Genomic DNA, 26,433 nt, shown 5'->3' on the forward strand with positions numbered 1-26,433 from the left:
TGAGAGCAGCGATTAAGAGGATGAAGAGTGGAAAGTCGGTTGGACCAGATGACATACCGGTAGAAGCGTGAGATGTTTAGGAGAGATGGCAGTGGAGTTTTTGACCAGATTGTTTAACAGGATTTTGGAAGGTGAGAAGATGCCTGAGGAATGGAGAAGGAGTGTGCTGGTACCGATCTTTAAGCATAAAGGAGATGTGCAGACCTGCAGTAACTACAGGGGAATTAAGTTGATCAGTCACACCATGAAGTTATGGGAAAGAGTAGTGGAAGCCAGGTTGAGAGAAGAGGTGACCATCTGTGAGCAACAGTATGGTTTCATGCCGAGGAAGAGCACCACAGATGCCTTATTTGCTTTGAGAATGTTGATGGAGAAGTATAGAGAAGGACAGAAGGAATTGCATTGTGTATTTGTGGATTTAGAGAAAGCCTACGACAGGGTGCCAAGAGAGGAGTTGTGGTATTGTATGAGGAAGTCAGGTGTGTCAGAGAAGTATGTAAGGGTGGTGCAGGACATGTATGAGGACAGTGTGACAGCAGTGAAGTGTGCAGTAGGTACGACAGACTGGTTTAGGGTGAAGGTTGGACTGCATCAAGGATCGGCCCTGAGCCCTTTCCTGTTTGCAGTGGTGATGGACAGGTTGACGGACGAGGTCAGACAGGAGTCTCCTGGACTATGATGTTTGCGGATGATATTGTGATTTGTTGTGAGAGTAGGGAGCAGGTTGAGAAGAGCCTGGAGAGGTGGAGATATGCGCTGGAGAGAAGGGGAATGAAACTCAGTAGGAGTAAGACAGAGTACATGTGTGTGAATGAGAGGGAGGGCAGTGGAGTGGTGCGGTTGCAGGTAGAAGAGCTTCAGAAGGTGGAGGAATTCAGGTACCTGGGGTCAACAGTGCAAAGTAATGGAGAGTGTGTTAGAGAAGTGAAGAAAAGAGTGCAGGCAGGGTGGAGTGGGTGGAGAAGAGTGACAGAAGTGATTTGTGATAGTAGGGTATCTGCAAAATGAAAGGGAAAGTTTATAGGACTGTGGTGAGACCTGCGATGTTGTATGGATTAGAGACAGTGGCATTGAGTAAAAGACAGGAGGTGGAGCTGGAGGTAGCAGAGCTGAAGATGTTGAGGTTTTCGTTGGGAGTGACGAGGATGGATAAGATTAGAAATGAGTTTATTAGAGGGACAGCGCATGTAGGATGTTTTGGTGACAAGGTGAGGGAGGCGAGATTGAGATGGTTTGGACATGTGCAGAGGAGGGACATGAATTATATTGGTAGAAGAATGCTGAGGATGGAGCCACCAGGTAGGAGGAAAAGAGGAAGGCCAAGAAGGAGGTTCATGGATGTGGTGAGGGAAGACATGCAGGTAGTTGGTGTAAAAGAGGCAGATGTAGAGGACAGGGTGGTATGGAGACGGATGATCCGCTGTGGCGACCCCTAATGGGAGCAGCCGAAAGAAGAAGAAGAAGATTTCTCAAAACATTCATCATTTTCAACTTACTGATATCCACTCACACCCCTGATTGAACTGTCACCATCGGGTTGGATGTTTTTGTGCCTAAAGATTGTGATTTATTGATGTTAGTTATACATGATCTGCTATGTGATTTGCCACAAATTCAACCATACATCCTTGCCACAACACTGACTGAATTACAATTTCAAGACTAGTGCAGAAAAGCATTTTCTGCTTGAAAATGTGTTTTTAAATAATCCTACATTGTATGATTTATCATTATTTTTTTTATACAAAAGTTAATGAGGGCTGGTGCTTTATTGCAGAAAAACAACCTTAACCGTCAACCTTACCAAAGCCCTAAGCACTGGCTTGCTAAATCTGTGTCCGGTTTCTAAATGATCTGCATTTTTTTTTTTTTTTACTTAGATCAAATTATTATGAATGATGTAGATGGCTTTTAATATCTGGTCAAGAAAAGTGTATCTAATTATAAAAAGTGTTAAAGCACTAATTCAGAACAGGTTAGTGTGAAAGGAGTTAGCTGCCTTCAAAACATACCTGCACTTGGAATCAATCAACTACAATTTCAGGGGGGAGGGGAATCTAACTGGATGTAACTGTAGTAGTTCAAAATAAAAAATAAAGCTGCACCTTTTACGATGGCTAAGGCAGTCTAAACTGCTTCCCTGAAGACAAAGACTTGCATCCAGGCCATTTAACAGTAAAGAATACTTTCAAGAAATAAGCACCAAGATTTTTTTATACAAAAGAATGATCACATAGTCACTGCAATGCATTTTATTAAAGTAGAAGACAAAGTCCAGATAACCTAAACAGGCATCAGTCCTTCATAGACTCAATGAAAAAATCATTACAAGCCACAGTAAGTGCTGCCACCAGAACTACAAATTCCTGAAAGTCCACTTCCCCATCTCGATTCTCATCCAGATCAGACATTATCTTCTCCACAACCAGTGGATCTTTACTAGCCTGGAAATGAGAATGCAGTAAACTCTGAATTTTGTTTAGAACAAACTTTAGCTAAATGTTTAATGTAGCAAAATAGAAAATAAGTTTACAGCTAAGAAGTCACTTAGTTCTCCTTGTAGAAGACTCTTCATCTCAGCTTTACTCAGCTTGTATTTGTCCCCTTCCTTGGAGGAATATGTGTGGAACACTTTGATAAGGCTGTCCATTGCATTTTCCAACTGAGAAACCATTTTCCCCAACAGTGATTTCCTGGGCAAAACACAAAAGGTCCAATCAAGCACTCATTAAATGAAGACACACCACCCATTTGTAACCAACACTCAAGGCAAAGTAAACTAACATTTGTAATTCTTTTCAAAATAATTCTCCTGTAATGCAATTCCTTTGAGAATAGGATATGTTGTTCCTCCATTACGTTCTCTCCTTTTCTTCCCATTATGAACACCCGCTGACCCCTTAACAACTCCGATCCACTGACCAATTTCTCACCGCTATGGAGGATCCGGTGTCTCAGGGTAACAAGTTGTTTGGCCCCAGTAGACTGATGATGTTAGGAGGGAATAGGAGGACTGGCATGCATCAAATATTTAACTAGTCTTTTGTTGCAGTTTTACAGGTTGAGAATGACCATCTAAATTAAGTAAAATGTTCCCTAAATGCACTTCTAGAAAACATTAAAATTGCACAAGTGAAATGAAGTTAAGCCAATTATTCAAATATATAATTTGAGGGGAAAAAAAATAAAAGAAAAAAAATGAAACCCTTCAATAATAAATCATAAACCAAGTGTGTGCATTTATTTTATATATTTCTATATATGTATTTATTTATATTGTTTATGTTGTTATGCAACCTGCATTCATGCAAATTTAATTATAAATTATAATTATAACAGCACAAATCCTATAAAAATGTTAAATATAACCCCATTTTTGTTAATGGGGTGGACATATTTGTACCTACATTAAACATCTATTACCCAGAACTGTGCATGCACTGGACTTTGAAGCTTTACTATAATTCTAGTCCAATTATTTAACTAAAGTTTTAAGTATACCATATATACATTTCCAGACACATAAAATAGAAATAGTAAAAAGTAGGCCTACCTATTTCAAGCCCTGAAATAGGAAAAAATATAGTTAAGTACTCAAGTGCAATTTTAGCTTCTCTCAATGAAACCGTTTGTCTAATAACTAAAGTTTATTTCTGGTTGCCCTTTCAAGGAATTAACTATAAAGAAGAAATGCATTATCTTACCGAGAAAGTGAATGCAGTGTCTGATACCCGAGGTGATTCACTGACTTTCCTTTCTACATGTCACGCATTAAATGGCAGCAGTGCAGCTGTGTGCTCTAATTAGCAGTGTCAGACCCCAGGTCACTCCTCGCCCCCTATAGGCGCCTATTCAATCGCCCGAACGAGGAAGAACATTAATACATTGTATAATTAAATTAACACAATATTTTTTATCATCAATAAGGCAAAAAAGTTAGATTTTTTATTTGTATAGTTATATATACCCAAGAAGACTGTCACACATATCTATCACACATTCAGTAACGCGTGTGTTGACAAAACCATGGCAAAGATGAACAACTCCACATATGCAGGTCAGTTAAATATAGATTTTACACAAAATAAAGTGTAATTCCAAGAGTGGGTAAAATAATCTATAAAATGAACAGGGGCCAGGAAATGGTTTAATCAGACAAGATGTTGACATGAATGTATTTGTTCTATTTATGATTCTTCTGTCCTAGACTCTATTGTGCTTTCCTTTCCCTCTGATACGGTATACTCTCAAACTGCACCCATGTCATTTCTCCCATATAAACAGGCTCCTATAAAAAATAGACTAGTACCCATATCTCAATTGTACCCAATAGTTTACTCCTGAGGTCCAGGCCATAAAAGCTATTTATAAATATGTTTTTACAGACAAACAGGTTTTTTGGTTTTGCTCTACAGCATAAAATTTGCAGCTTATTTATAGCACTGCCCTTAATGGTGCATTTGCATCATTAAGCAATAATCATTTGCACTATCACAAATCTACTGTACTGGTTGGTGCTGAAGTGTCACTGTGTCTGCCGTCTTATGTCTTGTGTTGTTTTGTACTAAATGTTGCTCACATGCACGTTGAAAATCTTGAAAAGCAACATTGTTTCGATTCACCGCGTACTGTACTGTATATAGTTGGAATGGTAATTAAATCTTCTTGACTTGACTAAAATTACATCTCCTGTCCACTTTGAAGCAAGTTTAACTCTCATCAACCTGTCCTTTGTTATGATGTTACAATTATGAGATGCAGCTCATTTTGTCATTTAGATCTTGTCCCCACCACACATTTAAAATGTTTACACTGATTTTATTTCCTCCATTATTAACTGTTCCATTGGTTCTGCCACTGTTAGAACTAAACAAGGCCATGGATCCTCCTATTCTTTAAAAGACAGAGCTAAATTTACTCATTTAAATAACTAAAAACCCATCACTAATCTCCATTATGCACAGTAGTAAGGTCATGAGAAGAGTTATTGCTTCCCAGTTGCAAGTACACCAAGTCAGCAATAATCATTATGAGCTTTTAATCTGGTTTGTGCCTATCTCAGCACTCAGGCTGCACTTGAGTTGTTAATGACCTTCTAAATCCCACAGATTCAGGTGCCCTTGCAATTATTGTATCTGAGCCTGGCAGCTGACAGCATGTCATGACTAACATGTTGTTGACTCTCAGTCATTGTTATCGCAGGTTTGTCTCTTTTTTCTTTTAAGTCCCTCCACACAAAGAGAATATGTTATTATCAGTTAAAAATGCATATTTTTCACCATTTACCTCAACTCTCAAATGATCTGATTTTTCCCTTTTCACTTTTATAATCTATAATAAAAATAAATTGAGAAAATTAACATAATCTGCTGAATATTTTACTTTTAACATTTATCTGTTTATTGTGCTATGTATGATTTATTTTCATACTTTCCATACATAATGATGAGGACATTGTTTGTTAAAATAAATAAAATATAAATATGAAATACTTATACATGTATATTTATGATACATTTTCTTTTTATTGTATCTCTCTATCTATCTATCTATCTATCTATCTATCTATCTATCTATCTATCTATCTATCTATCTATCTATCTATCTATCTAGTTCTGCATTAATTTAGAGATTAAACACGACTTGATAAATATTGATAATTCCTGTGGGCTGGGGCCACCCAGTGAGTCAAGGTGGTACTGCAAGTTTTCAATTTCTTATTTTGACTTGCACCCAAATTAATTTAGCAATTCAAATTATTTTAATTATGAATTATCAATTATATTAAATGTCCATGGCAGTTATATAATCGTTCTCAAAGACGTTGATCATAATTAGGCTTTAAGTCATTAAACTGACTCTCATCTAGTAAAAGCTATACTGTAATATACTAATTCCACAGCTACATTTTTCCTCAGTACATCAAACATATCACACTTTTCTACTGAGAAGCATGGCTAATTCATATCCTGAGTTTGTGTCCGTTTTCCATTACATAAAGTTACATGTAATTGTAGAAAAAGTTCTCAGGAGGTTATTGGTGACTGGCACATGTAGTAAAGTAATATATTAATAATAATAATACTGTAATAATAATAATAATAATAATAATAACAACAACAATAAGAAGGAGAAGAAATGATGTCAGGCATCTCATATTCTAATTTATTAAAATGTGTGTCACTGTTGCATGTTTCTTCAAAAAGACTGACCATTAAGCAAAATACAATGGTTTTGTTTTAATAACAGTGTGTTCAAAATCTAACTTTAGATCAGTGACTTTGCACACATCAAAATACAGCAAAGCATGTCAATACTTTCATCTTTAGTGAGAATACAGAGAATTTTAAGTGCAGGTATAATAAAACACATTTAACATATACAATCACAGACTACTTCATATCAACCACCTGTACACCACACATTCATGCAATTATCCAATTAACTACACTGCCTTTCAAACGTTTTTGTGACACATACATGTTAATTTTTTTTACATGCAACAAACTAGGTAAAAGGCAAAAACTTGCAAGAATTGTACAGCGTATGACTGAAATTAGTTCTGTGGATCGATTAGTCCAACATTTTTGGCTCTAATAGAAAAACCTATGTATTGTAAGAAAGAGGACAGGAGAGATGTTACCAGACTGCCTCACACTTACAGTCATACATGGAGGTGGAAGCTTAATGGTTTGTGGTTGTATTGTAGCAGAGAAGGTTGGAGACTTATTTTACATGAAAGAAATAGTAGATCTTCAGTTTCCCAGTTTATTAGATTTAAATAAAAGATACATCTATTCCTTTCAAAAATAATGAAAGACTGGCTGTTTCCAAACTTATGTCAGGCACTGTAATTGTGTGGCAGCAGTCTTCTTCTTCTTCTTTTTCAGCTGCTCCCACAACGGTTCATCCGTCTCCTACATCTGCCTCTTTCAAACCGACTACCTGCATCTCTTCCTTCACCACATCCATGAACCTCCTCCTTGGCCTTTCTCTTTTCCTCCTTCCTAGAGGCTCCATCCTCAGCATTCTCCCACCGATATACCCTATGTCCCTCCTATCTAAACCTTCTCAATCGGGCCTCTCTCCCTTTGTCCCAGCTCCTGTCTTTTACTCAATGGCACTGTCTCTAAACCATTTAACATAGCAGGCCTCACCACAGTCCTATAAACTTTTTCTTTCACTCTTGCAGTTACCCTTCTCTCACAAATCACTCCTGCCACTCTTCTCCACCCTGCCTGCACTCTTTCTTCACTTCTCCAACACACTGTCCATTACTTTGCACTGTTGACCCCAGGTACCTAAATTCTTCCACCTTCACCACCTCATCTACCTGCAACGGCAACACTCCACTGCCCTCCCTCTCATTCACACACATGTACAGTACTCTGTCTTACTCCTATTGACTTTCATTTCTCTTCTCTCCAGCACGTACCTTCACCTCTCCAGGCTCTTCTCAACCTACTCCCTACTTTTACCACAAATAACAATATCATCCACAAACATCGTAGTCCACGGACACTCCTGTCTGACCTCGTCCATTAACCTGTCCATCACCACTGCAAACAGGAAAGGGCTCAGAACCGATCCTTGATGCAGTCCAAACTCCATCTTGAACCAGTCTGTCGTTCCTACTGCACACTTCACTGCTGTCACACTGTCCTCATACATGTCCTGCACCACCCTCACGTACTTCTCTGACACACCTGACTTCCTCATACAATACCACAACTCCTCAATCTTGTTAAAAACTCCACTGCCATCTCTCCTAAACATCTTCATACTTCTACTGGTATGTCATCTGGTCCTACCGACTTTCCACTTTTTATCCTCTTAATCACTGCTCTCAATTCCTCCTAACTAATCCTATTCACTTCCTGCCAAATGCCTATCGGCAGAGAGATGAGAAAAGTAGGCAGGAGTAAAAGAAGTTTCCACCATCTTATTATTCTTTCAGTCCTCACTCCTTTCCTCTTCTTCTTTACTTCCAAAGCCATCCCACAGACCACCATCCTATGCTGTCTAGCTACACTGTCCCCTGCCAACACCTTACAGTCTCCAATTTCCTTCAGGTTGCATCTCCTACATAGAATATAGTCCACCTGTGTGCACCTTCCTCCACTCTTATACGTCACCCTATGATCCTCCTTCTTCTTAAAATAATTCTTTAACACTGCCATTTCCATCCTTTTAGCAAAATCTACCACCATCTGCTCTTCCAAATTTCTCTCCTTAAGAAAGAATACCTACTCATCACCTCCTCATCACCTCTGTTCACCTACATGGCCATTTAAATCTGCCATAATCACTAATCTTCCTTCCCAGGTACCCCTTCTACCACTCCATCTACCACTCCATCCTAATATATATGGCCAGCAGCTTTGTGCATTGTTCATATCAACCATTAAAATATATGAAAAATATAAACTTAGGCTGGTTTTAATATTTCCAAAGCTGCTTAGCTCCTTGGATTTTTTTTATGAACAATGGTGCAATAGAGAAAAAAAGGGGCAGTTCTGTGGATTGAAGTTAAGATGAGAGTGGTCGGACTGGTTTGAGCTGACAGAAGGTCCATAGTAACTCGGTACAATTGTGGTGAGAATAAAAGCAGGAACAAAAAGCTGAGGGCTGCAGGGGCACCAAAACTAGACAGATGAATACTGAAAATAAAAACTGTAACTTAGCTCAGAAACCTTTAAATGTCGACTAAGCAAAACAATTAGTCAGAATTTGGCACCAATAGCATCCATTGGTCCAACCCGCCTTGTGTTTCAATACAGACTAGTGTTGTTAGTGTAACAGTTTAGGGAATGTTTTCTTGGCACATGTTGTGCCCTTTAATACCAATCATCTCTTTAATGCCACAAATTATTTGACTATTGTTGACAATGTGCTGACCACACTTTCCTCTTATGTCTACTTACAGTAGGTCTTTGTTAATGAAACTGAGTTGCATATATATATATATATATATATATATATATATATATATATATATATATATATATATATATATATATATATATATATATATAACTTTAAAAAGAAGAAACTATCTAATATGTTAATCAGTTTGAGGCAGTGAACTTTAAGTTTCAAAAATCAATGGTCAACAGTTAACAACTGAAACTAAACAAAGTGTCACACTCTAATGTTACAAAATATCTGCTGCACAAAAACGACTTTGGCTTTCCAGTACTGTTCCAAAGACATGTAGAATCTATGCCAAGAAGCATTGAGGCTGTTCTGATGACTAGATGTTGCATGAAATCTTACTAAGGCACTTTGTGTTGTTTTTTCCTTCAAAATGTTATCTGTTTATTTATCTACCAACCTGGCTTGCATGTGGGCAAGAAAAAAGGTAAAGCAAGGGTAATTAGATGCGACATAGCTTGCTTGGCAGTGGAAAAATGACAACATGTGGGATCATGGTTAATGTGCTGTATTGAGCAGTGCCACATCATCCAGTGGTAAGGCACTAACAATAATGGTTCTCAAGATGCACTTTATTGTGCTATGTACTCAACACAACAAACTTCTTTTATGTCCATTAAGCTTAAGCTATCTACATCAGTGATAGCTGGTGCGATCTTCTGGGTTTTTCTTTGAAAGACCTCAAGCTTTCTCTACAATCTGAAGTTTAATCTCTGATGCCTCATCGATCTTTAGCCCAGAATCTGAACAAGTTTGATTTTCCTGGGTTAGCTCAATGACAGACACTGTGTTCATTCTTTTGGAACATCTGCGCATCGAAGCTGAGAAATGCTGTGTAACAGTTGGCTTTCCCATGACGCTTCTCAGCTGTGCCCAGAAGAAGGCTTGATGTTTGGCATGTTCAGGCCACTCTAAATAGGTTTTGTTGCTCAGCATCTTTTTGAGTTTGCAGTACTTGCTCGGCAAGGATTTCGGATCAATAGGTTCCTTCACCACTAGGATGACATCACTAAAGGTCTTGCCCATGGCTCGCTGTTGGGCAAAGTAGAACTCATAGTTGCACCACTCGCTGTTCACAAAGTGCCGTGACAGGACAAAGATAACCTATAAAATGAAACAGAAGGTTAGAATATTTATCAAAATGTGAAAAGTACACTCAAGCATGTGAACTGTCAACATTTTTAGACAAACATTATTTGAGCATATAGACAAATATATTATTTATTTGTCTATATAAATTTGTATGCCTTTCAACACAAGTAAGTAATTTATTTTACATACCTTCCGACTGTTTTCAATGTTCTCGATTATGTTATCAATGATCCATTTTCCAGGCATAAAATCTCTTTCATGAATGCAAAGACGGTAAGGGGGCTTTGAGTTCTCTAGACATGGTAAAAGCTCATCCCTTACCCAGTCTGCATCTGAGTTGCAGTAAGAAATGAAGGCATGAAACGTATAGTCCACAGAAAGTGTTCGTCCCTCTTTGTGAGACCTATACTTGGCCCGAAGGATTTGGTATGTAGCTTTAGCATACCATGGTATATGAAAGCAATAACATATCAGCATCAGTGCTAGCACAACTCCTGCAGTGGTAACCACAGAGATAACAATGACCAGCCGCATATCACACACTATTTCAGCAGGGAGGTAATGAGATACCAGTGTATTCAGTAGGTCTGTTGGGTGGTAACATTTGTAGTTTTCCGGCCAGTCTGTGATGTTAACATTGCCCTTGATTGCAGTATCCTGTATGAAAGCATGGAGCTCACAGTTACAGTGATAAGGGTTGTTACCTGCCCTGAGTTCCTCCAGATTAGGCATTCCCTTGAAAGACCTCATGCTAATTATCCCAAAAGAGTTTCCATCCAAAGTCAGAGACTTTAAACTGGGGCTCTTCCAATCAGAGGGAATGAATTTAATTTTGTTACCACTGAGGTACACCTCCCTCAGACTGCTGGCCTTCCTGAAGTAGTTCACATCTAACTGGTCTATATTACAGTAGGAAAGATCAAGGTAAGTTACAGTAGTTGGGAGACATTTGAAACTGTCGATAACCATACTGTTATGGTTAGCGATGACTGTGGTAATGTTATGTTTCCAAGAGCAGGGGCTGTTCCCTTTAAAACCCAACAGATTGTAACTGATATCAATTACCTCTAGATGTCTGAACTCGCCAGCAAGAGATGCAAAGGAGCTGAGGCTGGTCAGTTTGTTATTGCTGACATTAAAGGTGTGAAGTACTGACATTTTATCTGTGTAGTCACATTGCTGGTTAAAGAGAAAATTGTCCTTAAGACGGTTTTTGGATACATCAAGTATTTCAACTTCTCTCATCTCTGCCCATGCATCACAGGGCACAATGTTAAAATCCACATTGTTTATGCGCAGGTGACGGATCTTGTTTAACCATGTAAAACTCCAGTCAAAGCTTAGGATGTCTGGGTTGCTGATATCCCTGTAAAATCAAACATAACAATTAGGGGAACTGTTCACTTTGACAAGTTTAATATGATCTTGGGATATTAAGAAGCGTTAGATATCCTTGTAAATATAAACAGATAGCTGGAATACTTACGACAAAACCAACATGTCCAATGTGAGGTTTATCGCATTGACTCTCTCCTCACTATTCGTAAATGTTTGAGACCGGGCAAAATCGATGAAGAACAGTCCTAAGGCTTTAATTTCACTATTTTCTAAATGATAAAGGACCATTCTTAGCAGTTCCTCGTTGAATTTCCCATGGTAAAAGATCAGCTGCTGAGAGTTTATAGACTGTAAGCCATGGAAAATATCCTCTGTGTCAGTATAATACATAAACTCAAAGAGATTCCGGAAACGAATGGTTTCAAATGTTTTGTTTTCAAGGTCGTTCAGGATCAAAGGAAGTATGTTTGTTCTGTTATCTATTGCTATATCCAGCCACAAATTTGCAGTTTGTACGTTCTTGAGAAACCCTGGATCATAAACATTCAGGCTAGAACTGGTAGTAATAGAAATCCTTTCAAGAGATATGTTGGTTAAAACATCAAGATCACCCTTTTTCAAAGTGTCGAGGTAAGGACCACCCAAGGACAATTGTTTTAAATGCTTGAAATTCAAAAACGCATCATCCAGAGTTGTCTCAGTGTACAGATTATTTGCCATCTCTAAAGTTCCAAGCTTGCTGAGTGGTGCAAGAGCTTTTGATGGAATATAAGTCAGTGAGTTATTGAACATATTTACTTCCTCCAGTATTAGATTTTGGTTAAATGCCTCATCCTCAATAAAAGATATATTGTTGAACTGAAGCCAGAGGATGCTGAGAAGAGGCAGTTCAACGAAATCTTCATTTTTGATAACCTGTAGAATGTTATAGGAAAGATCGAGCATTTCTATGGAAGAAGGCAGTTCTGCCACAGGCACTTGCTCCAGTCGCTGACCCCGGCAGTCTGCGGTGCGTTGGTCAGCAGATATCAGACAGGATTGTTCAGCTTGAAAGGGTAAGATGAAGAGTGACACTTGGAAGCCAAACACAAGCCTGAATAAAGTAAATATTTTCACATCTGCCATTTGTATCTGTGTAGAGAAATAACATGCAGCTTTATTAATAAGGTGTTAAACTTTAAAAAACCCTTTTTTAAAACATGAAACACGTAAGCATGGTTTTGATTGCACATTTCCGAAAAACTAAAACTATATAGCATTTCTTATATATATATATATATATATATATATATATATATATATATATATATATATATATATATATATATATATATATAGAATAGAATAACAATGGCTATGGTGTACAAATATGGACAAAAAGGTAACACCTTACATTTATTGCAAATCTTAACTTAAATAGCTGTGTAAAGATTTGTCAAATTTATGTAAAAATTACCGCATTTTATAAAATGTCTAAATGCTAACACTTGATATTTTGAAATTATATATATATGATATTTGAAGAAATACAAATAAATTCCTGAAGACATTACCATTAAATTGTACAAAAGGGAAAAAAAAAATAATTACAATTTACGTTAATTCATTAAATTAAGTAATAATAAAGCTATAGCTTGTATTTCAAAAGACTTATGGCGTCTATGGTATCTTCTGTTATACTTTTTTCAAAAACTATTTTGTTACTTGGTCTGCAATGTATATAGGTAGGATCAGTCTTATTTTATCACTTTGTCTTTGTCCAGAAATCTGTCTCTCAGGTTCTCATATTATTATGACTTTAAGGCTAAGAAAAGAACAGCGACATGTTCTTGAGCTTTTCTAATACACACATATATTATCATTCCTTTTATTGCCAAATTAAACATCCTTCAAGGCTGACTGCATAGCAAGTACAGAAGACAGAACTGTCAGAACATGTCCTGTTTTCTAACTACTTAGTAAAATTTAGAACTAAGAAAAATGTTTAGAATACTGTTAAATGTATACACACCAATTTCTATTTTCTAAGCATTTGAATCAAAACTAACAAACTGTTTCCAATGTACCTGAAAGATATGTCTATATAATAAAGCAAAGGTGTAAAATGAATACACTGGGTCCAAAGAACATAAAGTTACAATCATTTTTTTGTATGAATCAATACTAATAGGTTTACTCTGTCTCACTCAGTTTAGGCATGTTAAAAACACTTACCATTACAATCACAAGGGGAAAAAAGCACTTAGTGAAATAAAATTTAGGTCCGAGGACACAGCGTACTAGATAATATAAAATAAACTGCCATTCAAGTCTTTAGGGAAGATTGGTAGATACAATACACACTCAGATGACTTGTTTGTATGTTCACTCATCCACGTCCTTGTCAATGTATCCTCCTCCTTTTTTGTACGGCATTAAAGGCACTTCAGTGTAATGTTTCATTGTTTAATAAATGGCAGGTACACATCATTCAAAAAAGTTGTAGAATGAAATATGTGGCATTAAGTTTTAACAATGACTCTTAGATAAACAACTCATGGAAAGCCCCAGATATATGACTTTTATTGATGGTTCACCATGGTTCAAGTGCTATTCATCATGCCATTACTGCATACTGCATTCTGCATACAACTTTCTGAATCACCAACAAGGCACTTACTTGTACTTACTCCTGCATTAGCCGAACGATGTTGGAGGTTTTTGCATCCTTTATCCTTTTTTTGAAATCAGTATTTCCCCAGGCCAAAAGACTTTAGAGAGTCTGTTTCAGCTTAAACTGGCACAGTTAAGACAGATTCCTAGCACACTTGAATTGCTCTGCTTTTAAAGAAATAGTCTGAATAGTCAGTGTGTTGAAGAATGTCACACCTCAACAAGGATTTGCAGTAGGTAATTATGGTCCTTATATGGCATATGTGGTGTGTGTTTGCGGAGTTTGTGCGCAGGGTGTAATCCCTCCTGTCCCTGTCTTAGTGCCAATGGCTTTGCTGTAGCTGGCTCATCAAGGTGCTATTGGTGAATAGTGCACAAATATGGGCCAAGCCCTAAAGGGCAAAATATCAAGCTTTTAAACAAAAAATAATTGGTCAGGAAATTATGAAGAATTTAACAAATAGCCTACTGTGGATCTTTCCCTGCTTTATCAATCCTGTTCATTAGCTTGCTCTCAGATCAGGTGTGGCAGATAACCAAATGATATCTTAGCTAAAAAAAATTCCAGAAGATTTTTAAAAGGATTTTTTACACCCAGACATTTGCATTTTTACATTTGCATACAAAAACACTGTATAAGTAAATCTCCCTGATTCTAGCTTCCGATCAACCAGTTCACTGCAGCAACAAAAATAAGTAAATGGTGCCCAAGGAGCTCTCAAGAGTCCATTTGTGTAATATTTTCTCATTTATGACCCTCAACATATTTCACATTTATTGACTGTAACCTGCCCTGAAAAAAATAATATTTTTTATGACAGCCACACGTAAGAAGCATTAAAGCATTCATATTCTCTAAATTTAGAATCATCAAACAATATACCTGTAAAATAGACCTAAAAGTGACAACTTAAATACAAGTTTTAATATAAGATTATGGCAATAGTTTTCCTGGATCTTGGTCACTATGTGTTCCATTTTCTTCACAAGTGACCAAGTACACATATAATCATTTTGAGAAGTTTCATATTTCTCTTACCTAAGTGAAATTTGATACAAGCCATGTCAGCATAAAAGCTTCAATATTTTGTACACTTGCAAGTGATTGTGTGAGAAAAAAAAAATCTCCAGTGAGAATCTAGTGTTTGCTGAAATTGTGTAACTGAGATACTGTATCTGTAGAAGTGCCTTGTAGTTCAGATTTGTCTAGATTTATATTGTTTTGACTTCAGCACTCTGGATGGAACAATACACAAAAGGGAGGACAACAGCATTAGCCCTCTAGTCTGATTAAACATAAACATATTTTTTAACGTCACTTAGAGATGAAACACAAACTGTCTGGAGTTAACATGTATTCAGCTTATTCAATGTATTTGGTTGCTCAGTATTTTTTGTTGTATGTGTAACCTTGATAACTTGATTGTATGAGTCAATGAATACACTAAACAATTTAAAAATGAAGCTATTTTGTATAATAGTCCTGTATATGCCAAGTTATTTTTATAATTTTTAACACACTTTCATTTTAAATCCATATAGTTTTATACCAATTTTATTTAAGATAGCAGCAGATTTACCATTCACTTTTTCATCTGTATAAAGTAAATAAAGCTACCTGATGTACTTACATGAATGGATTATAGATTTTGTCATACTTAACATGGTCAGTCTTTTTTTTTCATTATTAATTAGATATATGACATATCTGTTAAAGGTACAAAATTGCTGGACAGTGGAGTGGAATATTGTAAATATTGTTGTTTAAAGAGATTAAAATCCTAGATAAAAATTTTTTTTACTGTATTTTAATGCAAAAAACTAATGTTAACAGATACCCAGGTTGGTGAGGAATGTTGTGAATAATAGTTACAAATTACAATGTTTTAGTTTTACAATTTAAAAAAATAACTTTACTGATAACATTACATAAATTTATAGTTTAACCCATTTGAGTGCCTAGTGAAAGCCACAGCAACATTTTGTATCAATGGTGGAATCTCATCGTTGAACCTTTTTATGTTTATTTTGATTTATTCTATCATTCTTATGTACATATTAATATAATCTGTAATACAATTTTAAAATTGTTTGTGACTTTTATCAATAATTGAATGCTAATCTTGAATTTCAGGAAGGAGATAAATTTTAAATGGACAAATTAAGAAACATTTATGCTGTTTCTAAATTCCTGCAAATATGTCTTTACAAATATGTAAAGACTTTATTTTAATAGAAACTATTTGTAAGAATTAAATTATAATTATTGTTAAAAGATTTTTTCAAAGTTAATTAAATGAAAAGTTAAAAATTAGTTTATTGGTTACTATGTTTTCAGCTAAAAACTTTTTAGAGGTTGTTGATTAGACATGCTAAGTGTATGATCCTATAACAGAATTATACATATTTGTTCAGGATCATTTCAGAAAAAATGCACTCAAATAATTCTTTAACCACATTTATTAAGGTTTAGTTCAAATAAAGTCAGCGTTGTATCTGGTTGTCACTGGTATTATGTGAAAAATAAAGGGTTTTGTTAGAAGTGGACCTTGTCAAAAAAGCTTTAACATTAAATAAACAACACTCACATCAACAATGAAAATGTAATAAAATGAAAGCAATCAGTACACATTACATATATTGTATATTAGTAATTAATGCTTTTAGTATAATTGATCTCTGAGACAGACTTAGGTGAAATGAATGAGTTTAAAGTCAGTTGTAACTGGCTTAAACGAGCCATTGTTTTGGGAATAAGACAATGATTGATGCTTTGTCTCTCTACCTCTTTTTCAGACTATCATTCTCTTGAGTGGTTATAATAATCACAGTCCCATATGAACAATAGTTAGTTCAGACATTGAGACATTCACTTAAACCAAAAGATATACTCTAAAGACATACGTCACATCACTATAAAATTGTCAGGTGTTTTTCCATTTACATAGGCAGCAATGGTGGAGATCAGCAAATGCAGAGCATTAGATTCACACTGATATAAGTTTAATCACAAGCTTTTTTCCCCACAGCAACTACAAAATGTAATTCTACTATTCAAGCAAATTTGGGCATCATAAGTTTTGAAAACTAAATGCTAATTGTTATTAGAAGAATGATCACAGATGTTCACACAAGTATGAAATGCTATAGGTCTCTGTATACATTAAATAATGTAAAGGTTTAAAGTGATGCTGTTTTACACAGTGGCATATTTGGATTATCCGTCTTCTGCCTCTATAGTTTCTTTCTGCCTACCTAGCAAAAATATGGCACAAAAAAAGGTCAAGGCAGATCCTGCATTTTTTACTCAAATGGTAAATTGTGCTTAGGGAGATCCCCAATACATGTTCTTAAGGCTTTGTACATGTCGTTTCTCTTAGAATGTGCAAAAATTAAAAATATTGAAAATAAATAAAACAAAACAATAGCTTAATTAACACTGAACAAAATATCTGTACATTACAGCGATTCTTTAGCTTCAGATATTTATAATTTTAAATGATCAAGCATCTGGAGTATGTTGAAAAGATAGCTTGCTTTTTTCACAGTTTAGGTTCACAAAGCAGTGGGACTTAAACCCATTGTGTTGTTTAGTGCATTAGGTTATTAACTCAATCTCAATCATTGATATGTACAAAATGACTGAGTTTTTTTTTATCGTTTTAATGTTGAAATAAAATTGCTTTACCTGATGTGCACACTAGCTCTGTGAACCTAACCTTGGTATCAAAACATGCTCTAATCATCTCTACTGAGAGCCTGAGGTAGAGTGTTAACAGGCTACTGGAAGCAGAAGCCAATCATGGTCAGCAGTAGAGACAGAGCCAATGTAAATGCTGGTGAAGTGACAGAAGGCCCAGCATTAAACACCAGCTTATAAGACACCACTTCCTGTTTCAGACCATTCTCTGTGGCCATGCAACGGAATACACCCTCTTTCAAGGGCAGGTCAGGCTTTGAACCAAGTAAGCAAGATGATCCAAAGATGGTACACGGGTAACGTTTAATACAGTTGTCCTTCTCCCAGCTGTAGGTGGCGTGGTAGGAGCGCACAGGACATGGCAACATCACTGGACCGTCTTTGTGCATTTGCACTTCCTTAGGAATTGTTTTGCGTGTCTTTTGAGCTGATTCATAATAAGAAAACATTTTAAAAAGTTATTTAAACAAATCAATAATATATTTGTAATGACAAAAGCATGATTATTATAAATTACTGTTGTTTTTGCTGTTACACCAAAGGTAATTTTAACTTCTCACAAATCTCATATTATATATTACTTAGTTTGTATTAGTCTGGGAATAAATTCAAACTATGTTTGAATTATTGCTGCATGATAAATTTAGTCCTGTTTTGATAATGTTTATGTTGGATCCTCAGGTCACCTGTGAGATAAAACATTCAAGTGATGACTACAGTGAATTTACTTTGAGTCTGGTTTTGCCTAGTAGACAGCATATATTTTTGCACTGTAAGGAAAGTGCATGATGTAAATGAAACTTGCATTATCCACAGTGCAAAGAAGTCCTCTAGCTCCACAAGAGGGCAATCATAACTGCTTATATGAGTTTGGTAGCAAAAAAATAAATAAAAAATAAACAGTGCAGACAGTGTTGATGTGTCCTATAAAGATTCTGCAAAATCATTGTTCTTTTTTGTTCTTTTCTTACCTGCAGTGTCCCCACAAACTGAGGCATTAGATTGGTCAAGGCTCTGTAGGAGTCCACTGTATGAGAAAAAGGTTTATTAACGAATAAACAATATTCATAAAAAATAGTATAATTATTATAATTATTAGGGTGTATTGCATAACTACAATAATTATATTACAGTACATTACAGTACATTTTCTAAACAAACAATAAATAGACAAAAAAACATATCCATACCCAGTAGTGACATTGTAGTTTGCTGGGATTGCCAAACACCTCTTTCTGGCCATGTCCCACCCACAGTATGGATCTCTAGAGAGAATACACTCCCTGCAACTGTCTCCGTAACGACTGCAATCAGCCAGTGATACACGCTGGACCTCCATTGCTGTGCCAATGTAAAGGTGACCCTGCCAGGCAATGAAGGTTGAAAAAACCCTGCCAGCTACTTCAACACATCTTTCACATATGATTCTTCATGTTCAACTAACATCTCTCTCACTCTCAAACACTGTCTGAAATTCCAGTCTTACATCTATTTACTATCTAATTTAAATGTCTAAGTATTACAACAGTTTTCTAAATGGTTTTCTCTTCTCTATAAAACACCTACTGTCTGTGAGTCGATGACCATGTTGATGATGGGCCCCTCATTGTGGAACAGAGAATACTGGGATATAATAAAAGCTTCTTCAATGGTGTGGAGCACTTTTAAGATTTTTCCTTGTTCTGTAAAATAGTGAAAGATAAACATTATATTAATTAATTGTAATCAGTGAGTTATAATATGCAATCAGTATTATACAGTATGTTTTCAGTGAGGTCCATAAACAACCTCTTTAGAAACTGGCACCTGAAGCATCAATATTCAGATGCTAAAGTTTTAAAATGTCTGTAAAATGTTCTAAATTGGTAAAGATTTTTTTGATCTACAAGAACAATTCACTTTAATTATATTTAAAATAACTAGTTGTTTACTTTTCTGTGTAATGACTTCAGAACATTACAGGTTCAGCTTTTTCCCCCCTACCTGTGCCTAAATAGATGACACTGTAATGTTCATCATTGACTGCCAGCACCGTGTCTGCTACAATGTGTGTGAAGTGGTCTTCAGTGGGCAGATCTAGAGGTGCTTCTCCTACTGGTAATATCATGTCCTCAATCTCAGGATGATCCCTGATCACTCCCAGCATTTTTTGGTACTGAGTTGATGTATGATTCTTAGGACCACACTGGGGAAAAAGATGCATTCGTTTTGATTAATATTACATAAAATAGATGTATGTAATCAGCAAAGATGAAAATATTTTTATGAGCTTGGGTTAGAAATAAAACCATGCAAATCAAATACATGTGTATATGCAAACTTGAAAGTACTTGAAGATATAAAAGAGAACATTGTGTACCACTCCATGTCGATATCCTGTGGGTGGGTTGTTATACCCTTTAAGTTTTGACTTAGCAAAGGCTTGGTCAATATCCTCAATTGAGTATGCACAGACTACAGTTGTGTCCCTATTACAAAATCAGAGAAAGACAGAAGAGGAAGTGCAGTTGATATGAGCTGAGGTGAATAAAACATGTAGGAAAATTATGAAATTGAACTTTGTTGCAAATAATTCTGTTGTTTTTTATGTTGTTTTTAATGAATGTATTTTTACTGTGCTACTTACCATGCATTAGAGAAAAGTCCATACATGACACCAGTACGGTGTGGGGATGTTATCACAAATGCTCGCCTGAGGTTGTTGTATTGCAGAGGGGTGCTGCCTGTCCCGCACATCACACGAGCCTTCAGGAACGTAGTCCAAGAGTCAGGCAGCATTGCCTTTATGCCTCCCTCGTCATCCTTCACACACACACACACACACACACACACACACACACACACACACACACACACACACACACACACATACACTGGTTTCAATGGATTAAATAGATTACAACTGTATTTGCCATATAGGACAACCTCAATATATACAATAAACCTAAGCAAATACACTAGGCTTGGCTACCATGCAGATTCGTCCAATTCGGGCCCTGTATGGATCTTCATCAAGATCAGCCGTCTTGTTGACCTCACTGAAGAAAATGTAGATCTCCCTATTATATTTCTGTGTTGCTGGAATTACTGCAGCTCCCGCAAACTGGGGGTCTGGAGAAAGAAGAGAGAGCGAGAAAGAGAGAGAGAGAGAGAGAGAGAGAGAGAGAGAGAGAGAGAGAGAGAGAGAGAATAATGCACACAATTGTTGACCGTTAATAATGGACTCAGTTAAGTGAATAAAGATACAGATCTTACACATTTTTTTAATAACAAGTACAATAGAGTCCAAGGCCAAAAAATATTTTTGCCAATCTCTGACCCATTTTTTTTTGTAGGACCTTTTAAAATCTATTTGCTGCCTGTCCTTATGTTTAATTTGTTCTAATTTATTCCTAGGGCTAAATGAAGCAAAGTTTTATTTGAAGCCAATTTTGTGCACGGGTGAAGTTGTCCTGCAATTCCAATATTTTCATAATACATATATTTTTACTACCATTTAAAGTAAATTGTTTGATTGAAGAGTCTAATAGCCCCAAGTTCTTACCTTTGAGTTTTAAATCCTTAATTTATTATTAAAAGCTTAAATCTTGGCAGGCTGTGCAAAACATGTGTATACTATGTGTAACATAGTATCAACAATAATGTTATCAGTTAGATATAAAGTACAGGCTCATGAACTGCACTGGGAACAGTTATAAATGCAAAATATTGTATTTGGATTCAACATTAACCAGGCTTAGCAAACATTTGGTTTCTTTAACACATTTGAATACATTTTCAACACCTCAGCCCACTCACTCAAAAGCCATTTGTTCTCAGACTTCAGCAGCCTGTTGGAGCTGTATGTGCGACGTATAGAGCCAAGCTGTTTTCCCATAGCTGACAAAGCAGAATACAGGCTCCCATCTGAGAAAGAGAGAAAAAAAAAGGAATGAGAGAGCACTGTGCAAAAGCAACTTTAATTACGTAACTGGAAAAGCTGGATCTCACCAATGTTTACTGAAATTATACTAATATACAGAATTTCATACATTTGTTTGTCATTTTAATAAACACTCACACCATTTCTTTACCTGCTGAGAGACTAACAGAGCGTTGGGAGGGGTAGGTCGGGGAAATGTCTGAAGCTGAAACCCTCTGTCCATTTTCAGTCAAGTTGGTGAGCACAGTGTTATTTACCTGATACAAGAGATGTAAAGATTTAAGATGAAATAACAATGACAAAGCAGTTACTGGGTATCTTCTATACAAATTCCCACTTGACCTTTGCCACCTTCTAGAGGAATACAAAATTCCATCATATCACCTGCACTACGTTAGTCTATAGGACGTTATGAGCATTCCAGGTGGTGTATGTCAGCAAAAGGCACAACTGAAGCTCCAACTGAGAGAATATATGTATGCAAGACTAATTAAACACTTTCAGTAAGTCAGTAAGAATTTCACCATACTCATTAGCCAAGGTTGTATCTGATAGAGCTGTAAACTCTTAACATTTTAAATCCTGAATTTAAATTGTTCAATATAACAACTGGCCAGGAAAATAGGATGTTTAAAAAATAGCATCATTATTATGATGAATTCATTTAAAAACATTGCATTATTAAAATAATGATTCATTCTGGAAAGTGTTTTTAAATGCATAAATGCAAGTTTGACATTGAATGATAAGTATTTTAGCCCCTTACCAAAAGCCAGCAGTTTGGAGTGCCTGCATTTGTCCCACACACCACAAAGGTGTCATTGACTTTCTCAATGACAGTGATGAAATTATCACACTCAATCTTTGCAGGAAGAAAGAACACATTAGAACAATTACAATATTTGAGCACTTAAAATGTAGGCTGTACATATTTGACAACATTATTAATCCCAATCCCAATGCAATATAGAAAACTGTAAAACTAAATCTTAAACACTTTTCGTACAGTCTAGATTTTTTTTTTTTAATATTTGATTGGTCCTGGTTAAGAAAATTGATCTTTACAAGCACAATTATGTTTGTCACTGACCTTAAAACATAACCTCATTCAGTCGACTATGAGTGATTCTCATCACATATAACTATTTCTGTCGAATGAAAATGAGGCCAACATATCCTGCTCTCTACACTTGCTGACAAGCTTTATGTGTGTGTGTGTATATATATATATATATATATATATATATATATATATATATATATATATATATATATATATTTATATATTTGTATATACACACATACACTTAAAGCTTGTATATATATACAGTATATATATACATACGTACATAAAGCTTGTCAATATCAGTAATTTTTTTTGTAGATTCTAGATCCCTAATTTGTAACCTGTAGATTTAGAACTCTGTCTATGTAAGAAGGGATTTGCTAAAATGCTAAATTATTTTGCTGTCTGTGTCTCTCTTACCTTGGAGTCTGACCTGATGGCACAGTATTGCCTGGCGGCTTCATCAATTCCTGCTGGTATCTGTGTAAATAAATAGCATTATAGCCTACATAGAGCTAATTGTAATACAGGCTTTAGTTTTATTTTCCTTATTTATTGTTTAATTCTTTTTACTGACCACTATGTTTTTTTTTTATAACAGTATTTTTTTATTAATTTACATTCCAGGGCCTCTATAGCCAGTGTTTATACATATTCGCTTATTTTTTTTACATACATAAGGTGATGATTGAGTTCAGCGACAGCATTAGGCTCATACCTGGGTTTCTTGCACTCCTTTCTGGGTGAAGTTTATTATATAAATAACTGCTTGCCCCCCCACATACAGAACATTGCTCCCCTGCTGGTGGTAAACTGTCATGTAGTTCTCAGGTTTGGCGAAGTGAAACCTTGCTGGCTCTGAAAGGTAGTTTATAGAGTGATAGAGAAAATATATGAAATTAGTTAGTTTTGGACATCTTTGATGGAAAATCTGCCACAGTTCATCTGGAAACACTTTTTGTTGGCTTTCAAAACCCAGCAACCACTATTATGTTTTTCTTGTTTTTATGTTATTAGGTTGCTTTCTCCCCTGATACAATTTTTTTTTCTGTATTTTCTTCTGTGGAAAAGTATTCTTAAATACTTAATAAGTGGAAGTGGTAGCTCTCTCGGTTACCAACTGATGCAGTTGAGCCCCAGCACCTCCAAGCTGCCACTATTAGGAGGCCCTTAACCCTCTCAGGTCCAGGGGTGCAACAATGCAATTCTGCAAAAATACTAATTTAATAAAAATAATAATATTAATAATAATAATAATAATAATAATAATAATAATAATAATAATAATACAGTAGAATCGTTTATGCCTGCACAGCCACAACAATACACAACCAAAATGGTCATATTTGCAAATGTCACACTCTCTGGTACAATGGTAGAGGCAACTTTACATTACTGATATTATGAAATATGACAGCTGTTGCATCATGTATGTGGTTTGTAACAGAAGTAACAAGTAGCATGTACGTAAGGTCAGCAAAATAACATTTTCAGTCAATCGTCGACTCCAGCATATATATTTTCATACTGGAAGGATGGTCGGTTATCAGATCGCTCCTCCTTTGTGAATACAGACGTGCTCTGAATACAGGTCGATCGTAAAGGATCGATAGTTGCTATACACGGTCATGACAGCCACAAAACAGGCCCAAACACAAATACAACACTTAAGTGATCTGTTTTTTTAGAGCCGATTAAAAATAAAGATCAATCCCCTCCGTAAAGTCTGTTTAAAATCATTATTTATATGTTAATCTCATCTGTGTTGGTTGTGGTTCGCATTACCGAGATGGCTTTCACAGATCTTGAGCGTGCACAGAATACGTAATGTGTGTGGGCGCGTGTGTGTGCGCGCACGCCTTTACGAGGTCGCATGCGCTTCTATTTTGTCGCCGAAATGCTTTTCCGCTGCTGCAATGGCATCATCTGCATCAGCTCGTACCTGCAATGCAGAGCTGCAGCTCGCGCATCCGCTATACTCATACCCTTCGCAGCTATAACCGGAATGATAACAGTGTAGTGTTGGATGCGCGAGCTTATGTAGAGCAGACCTGAATATGTTTGGCAGTCAAGACACGACCTTTCTCCATGCCGTGTTCAATTTTTACTACGTACAGGCTTGCTCATATTCTCATTCTCTCAACAACTGGCTATTAGTAATCCGTCACTAAGACAAGTCGAGATGTCGTTACCATGGAGACGTGCTCGTAAATATGTGAAGCAAAGCGTTCACTGTAAACATGTCACGAGAGCAGAACAGTACAGCACGTTCTCTGTGTTAAAACACACACCGTCATTTTTTGCACTAATGCCTTTATGACTACAGGTCTGTCACATTATTTTTTAATTAGACGCAGTGTGCGTAGTGTTCAACCCTTTTATGTGATACTCTTTCATGAACAAAGTGCAGGCCAACATCTCATAAGCGATTAAGCTGTTACATCAACATAATTACATGTTATACAAAGCATTGATGCAGCAGTATCGCATGCAGTGGCTGCCACCTGTGCGCTCCTGACAATGGCGAAATGATGTTTACAAATGTTAAGTGTGCACTGGTTTAAAACTGAGGCCATGCAATCGGCTTCCCAAGCTCTTGCATCAACACACACATCTGCCCCCCTGACACTTTATCTAAAGCGTCGAATGTAAAGCAAATATCGTCACTTGATCTCATATGGCCAATAAATCAATACCAGCATCCACTATACGCCAGCCGCTTTGGAATTGTATAAGCATCAGCTTTGCACGCCATCATTCAGTTTTTCATGCACTGATTTGTTTGTGATGGGGAAAAAACGCCTTTCCTTGTGCTGTAAAATATCAACAATGTTCTTTATTTTAGGAGGCTACGTCTTAAAACAAAGGCAATGATGGAGAACACGGGGCGTTTCAGTACGCCTGCAGCGCGAGATGTTTCCAATTCTGAAGCAGGTATAGTATTCATTGTGTTTACCGTGAAAAAAAAAAAAGAGTTAAAAGAAAAGCAGGGTCTTACCTTGCACAGTAAATTTCAGTCGCGGGGATTTTTCAGCCACAACTAGAGAAAACAGGGCTGCCCAGAGAATAGCTGGATGCATGATGCTGAAATGCGCTGATATCAAATGCTGTAAGAAGAAGAAGCGCAAGTTTGTGCTGAAAACTACTGTACAGGACGAGAGGAAAATGAACACAAAAAATGTGCTGCTTATGTGTGAAGGTCTGGATGAGTTATGATTGAGTGTGCAGTACAAACCTGGGTTCTGATCTGAGTGCACTTGTCTTAGCTCTCTGAGAGGAAGCCGAGCTGCACGTCACATTCCTAAAGAGAATGATGAGAGAGAGAGAGAGAGAGAGAGAGAGCGAGAGAGAGAGAGAGAGAGAGATGCTCTGTTCTGTGGGTTATTTTCAGTAGCAATGCAAACATAGTAGTGTATACTCTCTTTCACCTTTCACTTCACTTTTATGTTGAATGATCTCTCCTGCTCGCTGATGGTTTTACTGAGATGCATTTGTGAGCATCAATAGCTCATCTCCTGAAAAGGGTTTTAAGAGACGTAACCTGATAAAATGCAATCCCATTATAGGATGGTTCCATTATTTATTAGGGAAAAACAGGGATTTTTTTTACTCAAGGTTCCTTCTGCACTGATTAATTCAGGCTTATATGTTTTATAATCTAAGAACCTGAAGTGCACTGACTATACATTTGTAATCAAGCACTTTATTTAATGCAATAGTGAAAGCACA

The 26,433-nt window shown here is 36.4% G+C and overlaps 3 protein-coding genes across 7 annotated transcripts; all 3 read right to left on the reverse strand.

Moving 5' to 3' along the window:
• Nucleotides 1–2,237: 2,237 nt before the first annotated feature.
• LOC124384144 (protein S100-A1) lies at nt 2,238–3,832 on the reverse strand. 2 transcript variants are annotated; one of them, XM_046846738.1, is made up of 4 exons: nt 3,705–3,827; nt 3,554–3,565; nt 2,534–2,693; nt 2,238–2,444 (listed from the first exon to the last, which is right to left on the reverse strand). In XM_046846738.1, the coding sequence occupies exons 3-4, from the start codon at nt 2,672–2,674 to the stop codon at nt 2,295–2,297; spliced, it is 291 nt and encodes a 96-aa protein (XP_046702694.1). In that variant the 5' UTR covers nt 2,675–2,693; nt 3,554–3,565; nt 3,705–3,827; the 3' UTR covers nt 2,238–2,294. The 2 variants fall into 2 exon arrangements, with proteins under 2 accessions (XP_046702694.1, XP_046702693.1); XM_046846737.1 differs by lacking the exon at nt 3,554–3,565 and having other exon boundaries at nt 3,705–3,832.
• Nucleotides 3,833–9,062: 5,230 nt separating this feature from the next.
• Nucleotides 9,063–14,265, reverse strand: tlr18 (toll-like receptor 18). 3 transcript variants are annotated; one of them, XM_046846724.1, is made up of 4 exons: nt 14,034–14,265; nt 11,513–12,495; nt 10,216–11,392; nt 9,063–10,038 (listed from the first exon to the last, which is right to left on the reverse strand). In XM_046846724.1, exons 2-4 carry the CDS (start codon nt 12,487–12,489, stop codon nt 9,616–9,618), a joined length of 2,577 nt encoding a protein of 858 aa, XP_046702680.1. In that variant the 5' UTR covers nt 12,490–12,495; nt 14,034–14,265; the 3' UTR covers nt 9,063–9,615. The 3 variants fall into 3 exon arrangements, with proteins under 3 accessions (XP_046702680.1, XP_046702679.1, XP_046702678.1); XM_046846723.1 differs by having other exon boundaries at nt 14,024–14,265; XM_046846722.1 differs by lacking the exon at nt 14,034–14,265 and adding an exon at nt 13,579–13,713.
• A 2,193-nt stretch (nt 14,266–16,458) lies between these two features.
• Nucleotides 16,459–26,011, reverse strand: si:ch211-113g11.6 (uncharacterized protein LOC559008 homolog). 2 transcript variants are annotated; one of them, XM_046846727.1, is made up of 15 exons: nt 25,940–26,011; nt 25,703–25,811; nt 23,423–23,562; nt 23,125–23,184; nt 22,405–22,500; nt 21,790–21,895; nt 21,515–21,622; nt 20,688–20,827; nt 20,343–20,518; nt 20,076–20,184; nt 19,700–19,901; nt 19,283–19,398; nt 18,907–19,079; nt 18,688–18,743; nt 16,459–18,143 (listed from the first exon to the last, which is right to left on the reverse strand). In XM_046846727.1, the coding sequence occupies exons 2-15, from the start codon at nt 25,782–25,784 to the stop codon at nt 17,797–17,799; spliced, it is 1,911 nt and encodes a 636-aa protein (XP_046702683.1). In that variant the 5' UTR covers nt 25,785–25,811; nt 25,940–26,011; the 3' UTR covers nt 16,459–17,796. The 2 variants fall into 2 exon arrangements, with proteins under 2 accessions (XP_046702683.1, XP_046702682.1); XM_046846726.1 differs by lacking the exons at nt 25,703–25,811; nt 25,940–26,011 and adding exons at nt 23,822–23,922; nt 24,647–24,823.
• Nucleotides 26,012–26,433: the final 422 nt, after the last annotated feature.

Source organism: Silurus meridionalis, chromosome 4 (genome assembly GCF_014805685.1).
Source record: "Silurus meridionalis isolate SWU-2019-XX chromosome 4, ASM1480568v1, whole genome shotgun sequence".
NCBI lineage: Eukaryota > Metazoa > Chordata > Actinopteri > Siluriformes > Siluridae > Silurus > Silurus meridionalis.

Bases quoted from the DNA above. Each gene is read 5' to 3' on its own strand.
- LOC124384144 (XM_046846737.1), bottom strand. From the start codon at position 2,674: ATGGTTTCTCAGTTGGAAAATGCAATGGACAGCCTTATCAAAGTGTTC. The intron at 2,445-2,533 runs GTAAACTTATTT...TCTCATTTCCAG, and splicing joins AACTAAGTGACTTCTTAGCT to GCTAGTAAAGATCCACTGGT.
- tlr18 (XM_046846722.1), bottom strand. The intron at 11,393-11,512 runs GTAAGTATTCCA...TTGATTTTACAG, and splicing joins TTGGACATGTTGGTTTTGTC to GGATATCAGCAACCCAGACA. The intron at 10,039-10,215 runs GTATGTAAAATA...TTCATTTTATAG, and splicing joins ACATTGAAAACAGTCGGAAG to GTTATCTTTGTCCTGTCACG.
- si:ch211-113g11.6 (XM_046846726.1), bottom strand. From the start codon at position 24,687: ATGAGTATAGCGGATGCGCGAGCTGCAGCTCTGCATTGCAG. The intron at 21,623-21,789 runs GTAAAGAAATGG...TCTCTTTCTCAG, and splicing joins CTCTGTTAGTCTCTCAGCAG to ATGGGAGCCTGTATTCTGCT. The intron at 19,399-19,699 runs GTAGGGGGGAAA...ACTATTTTACAG, and splicing joins TGTCATCTATTTAGGCACAG to AACAAGGAAAAATCTTAAAA.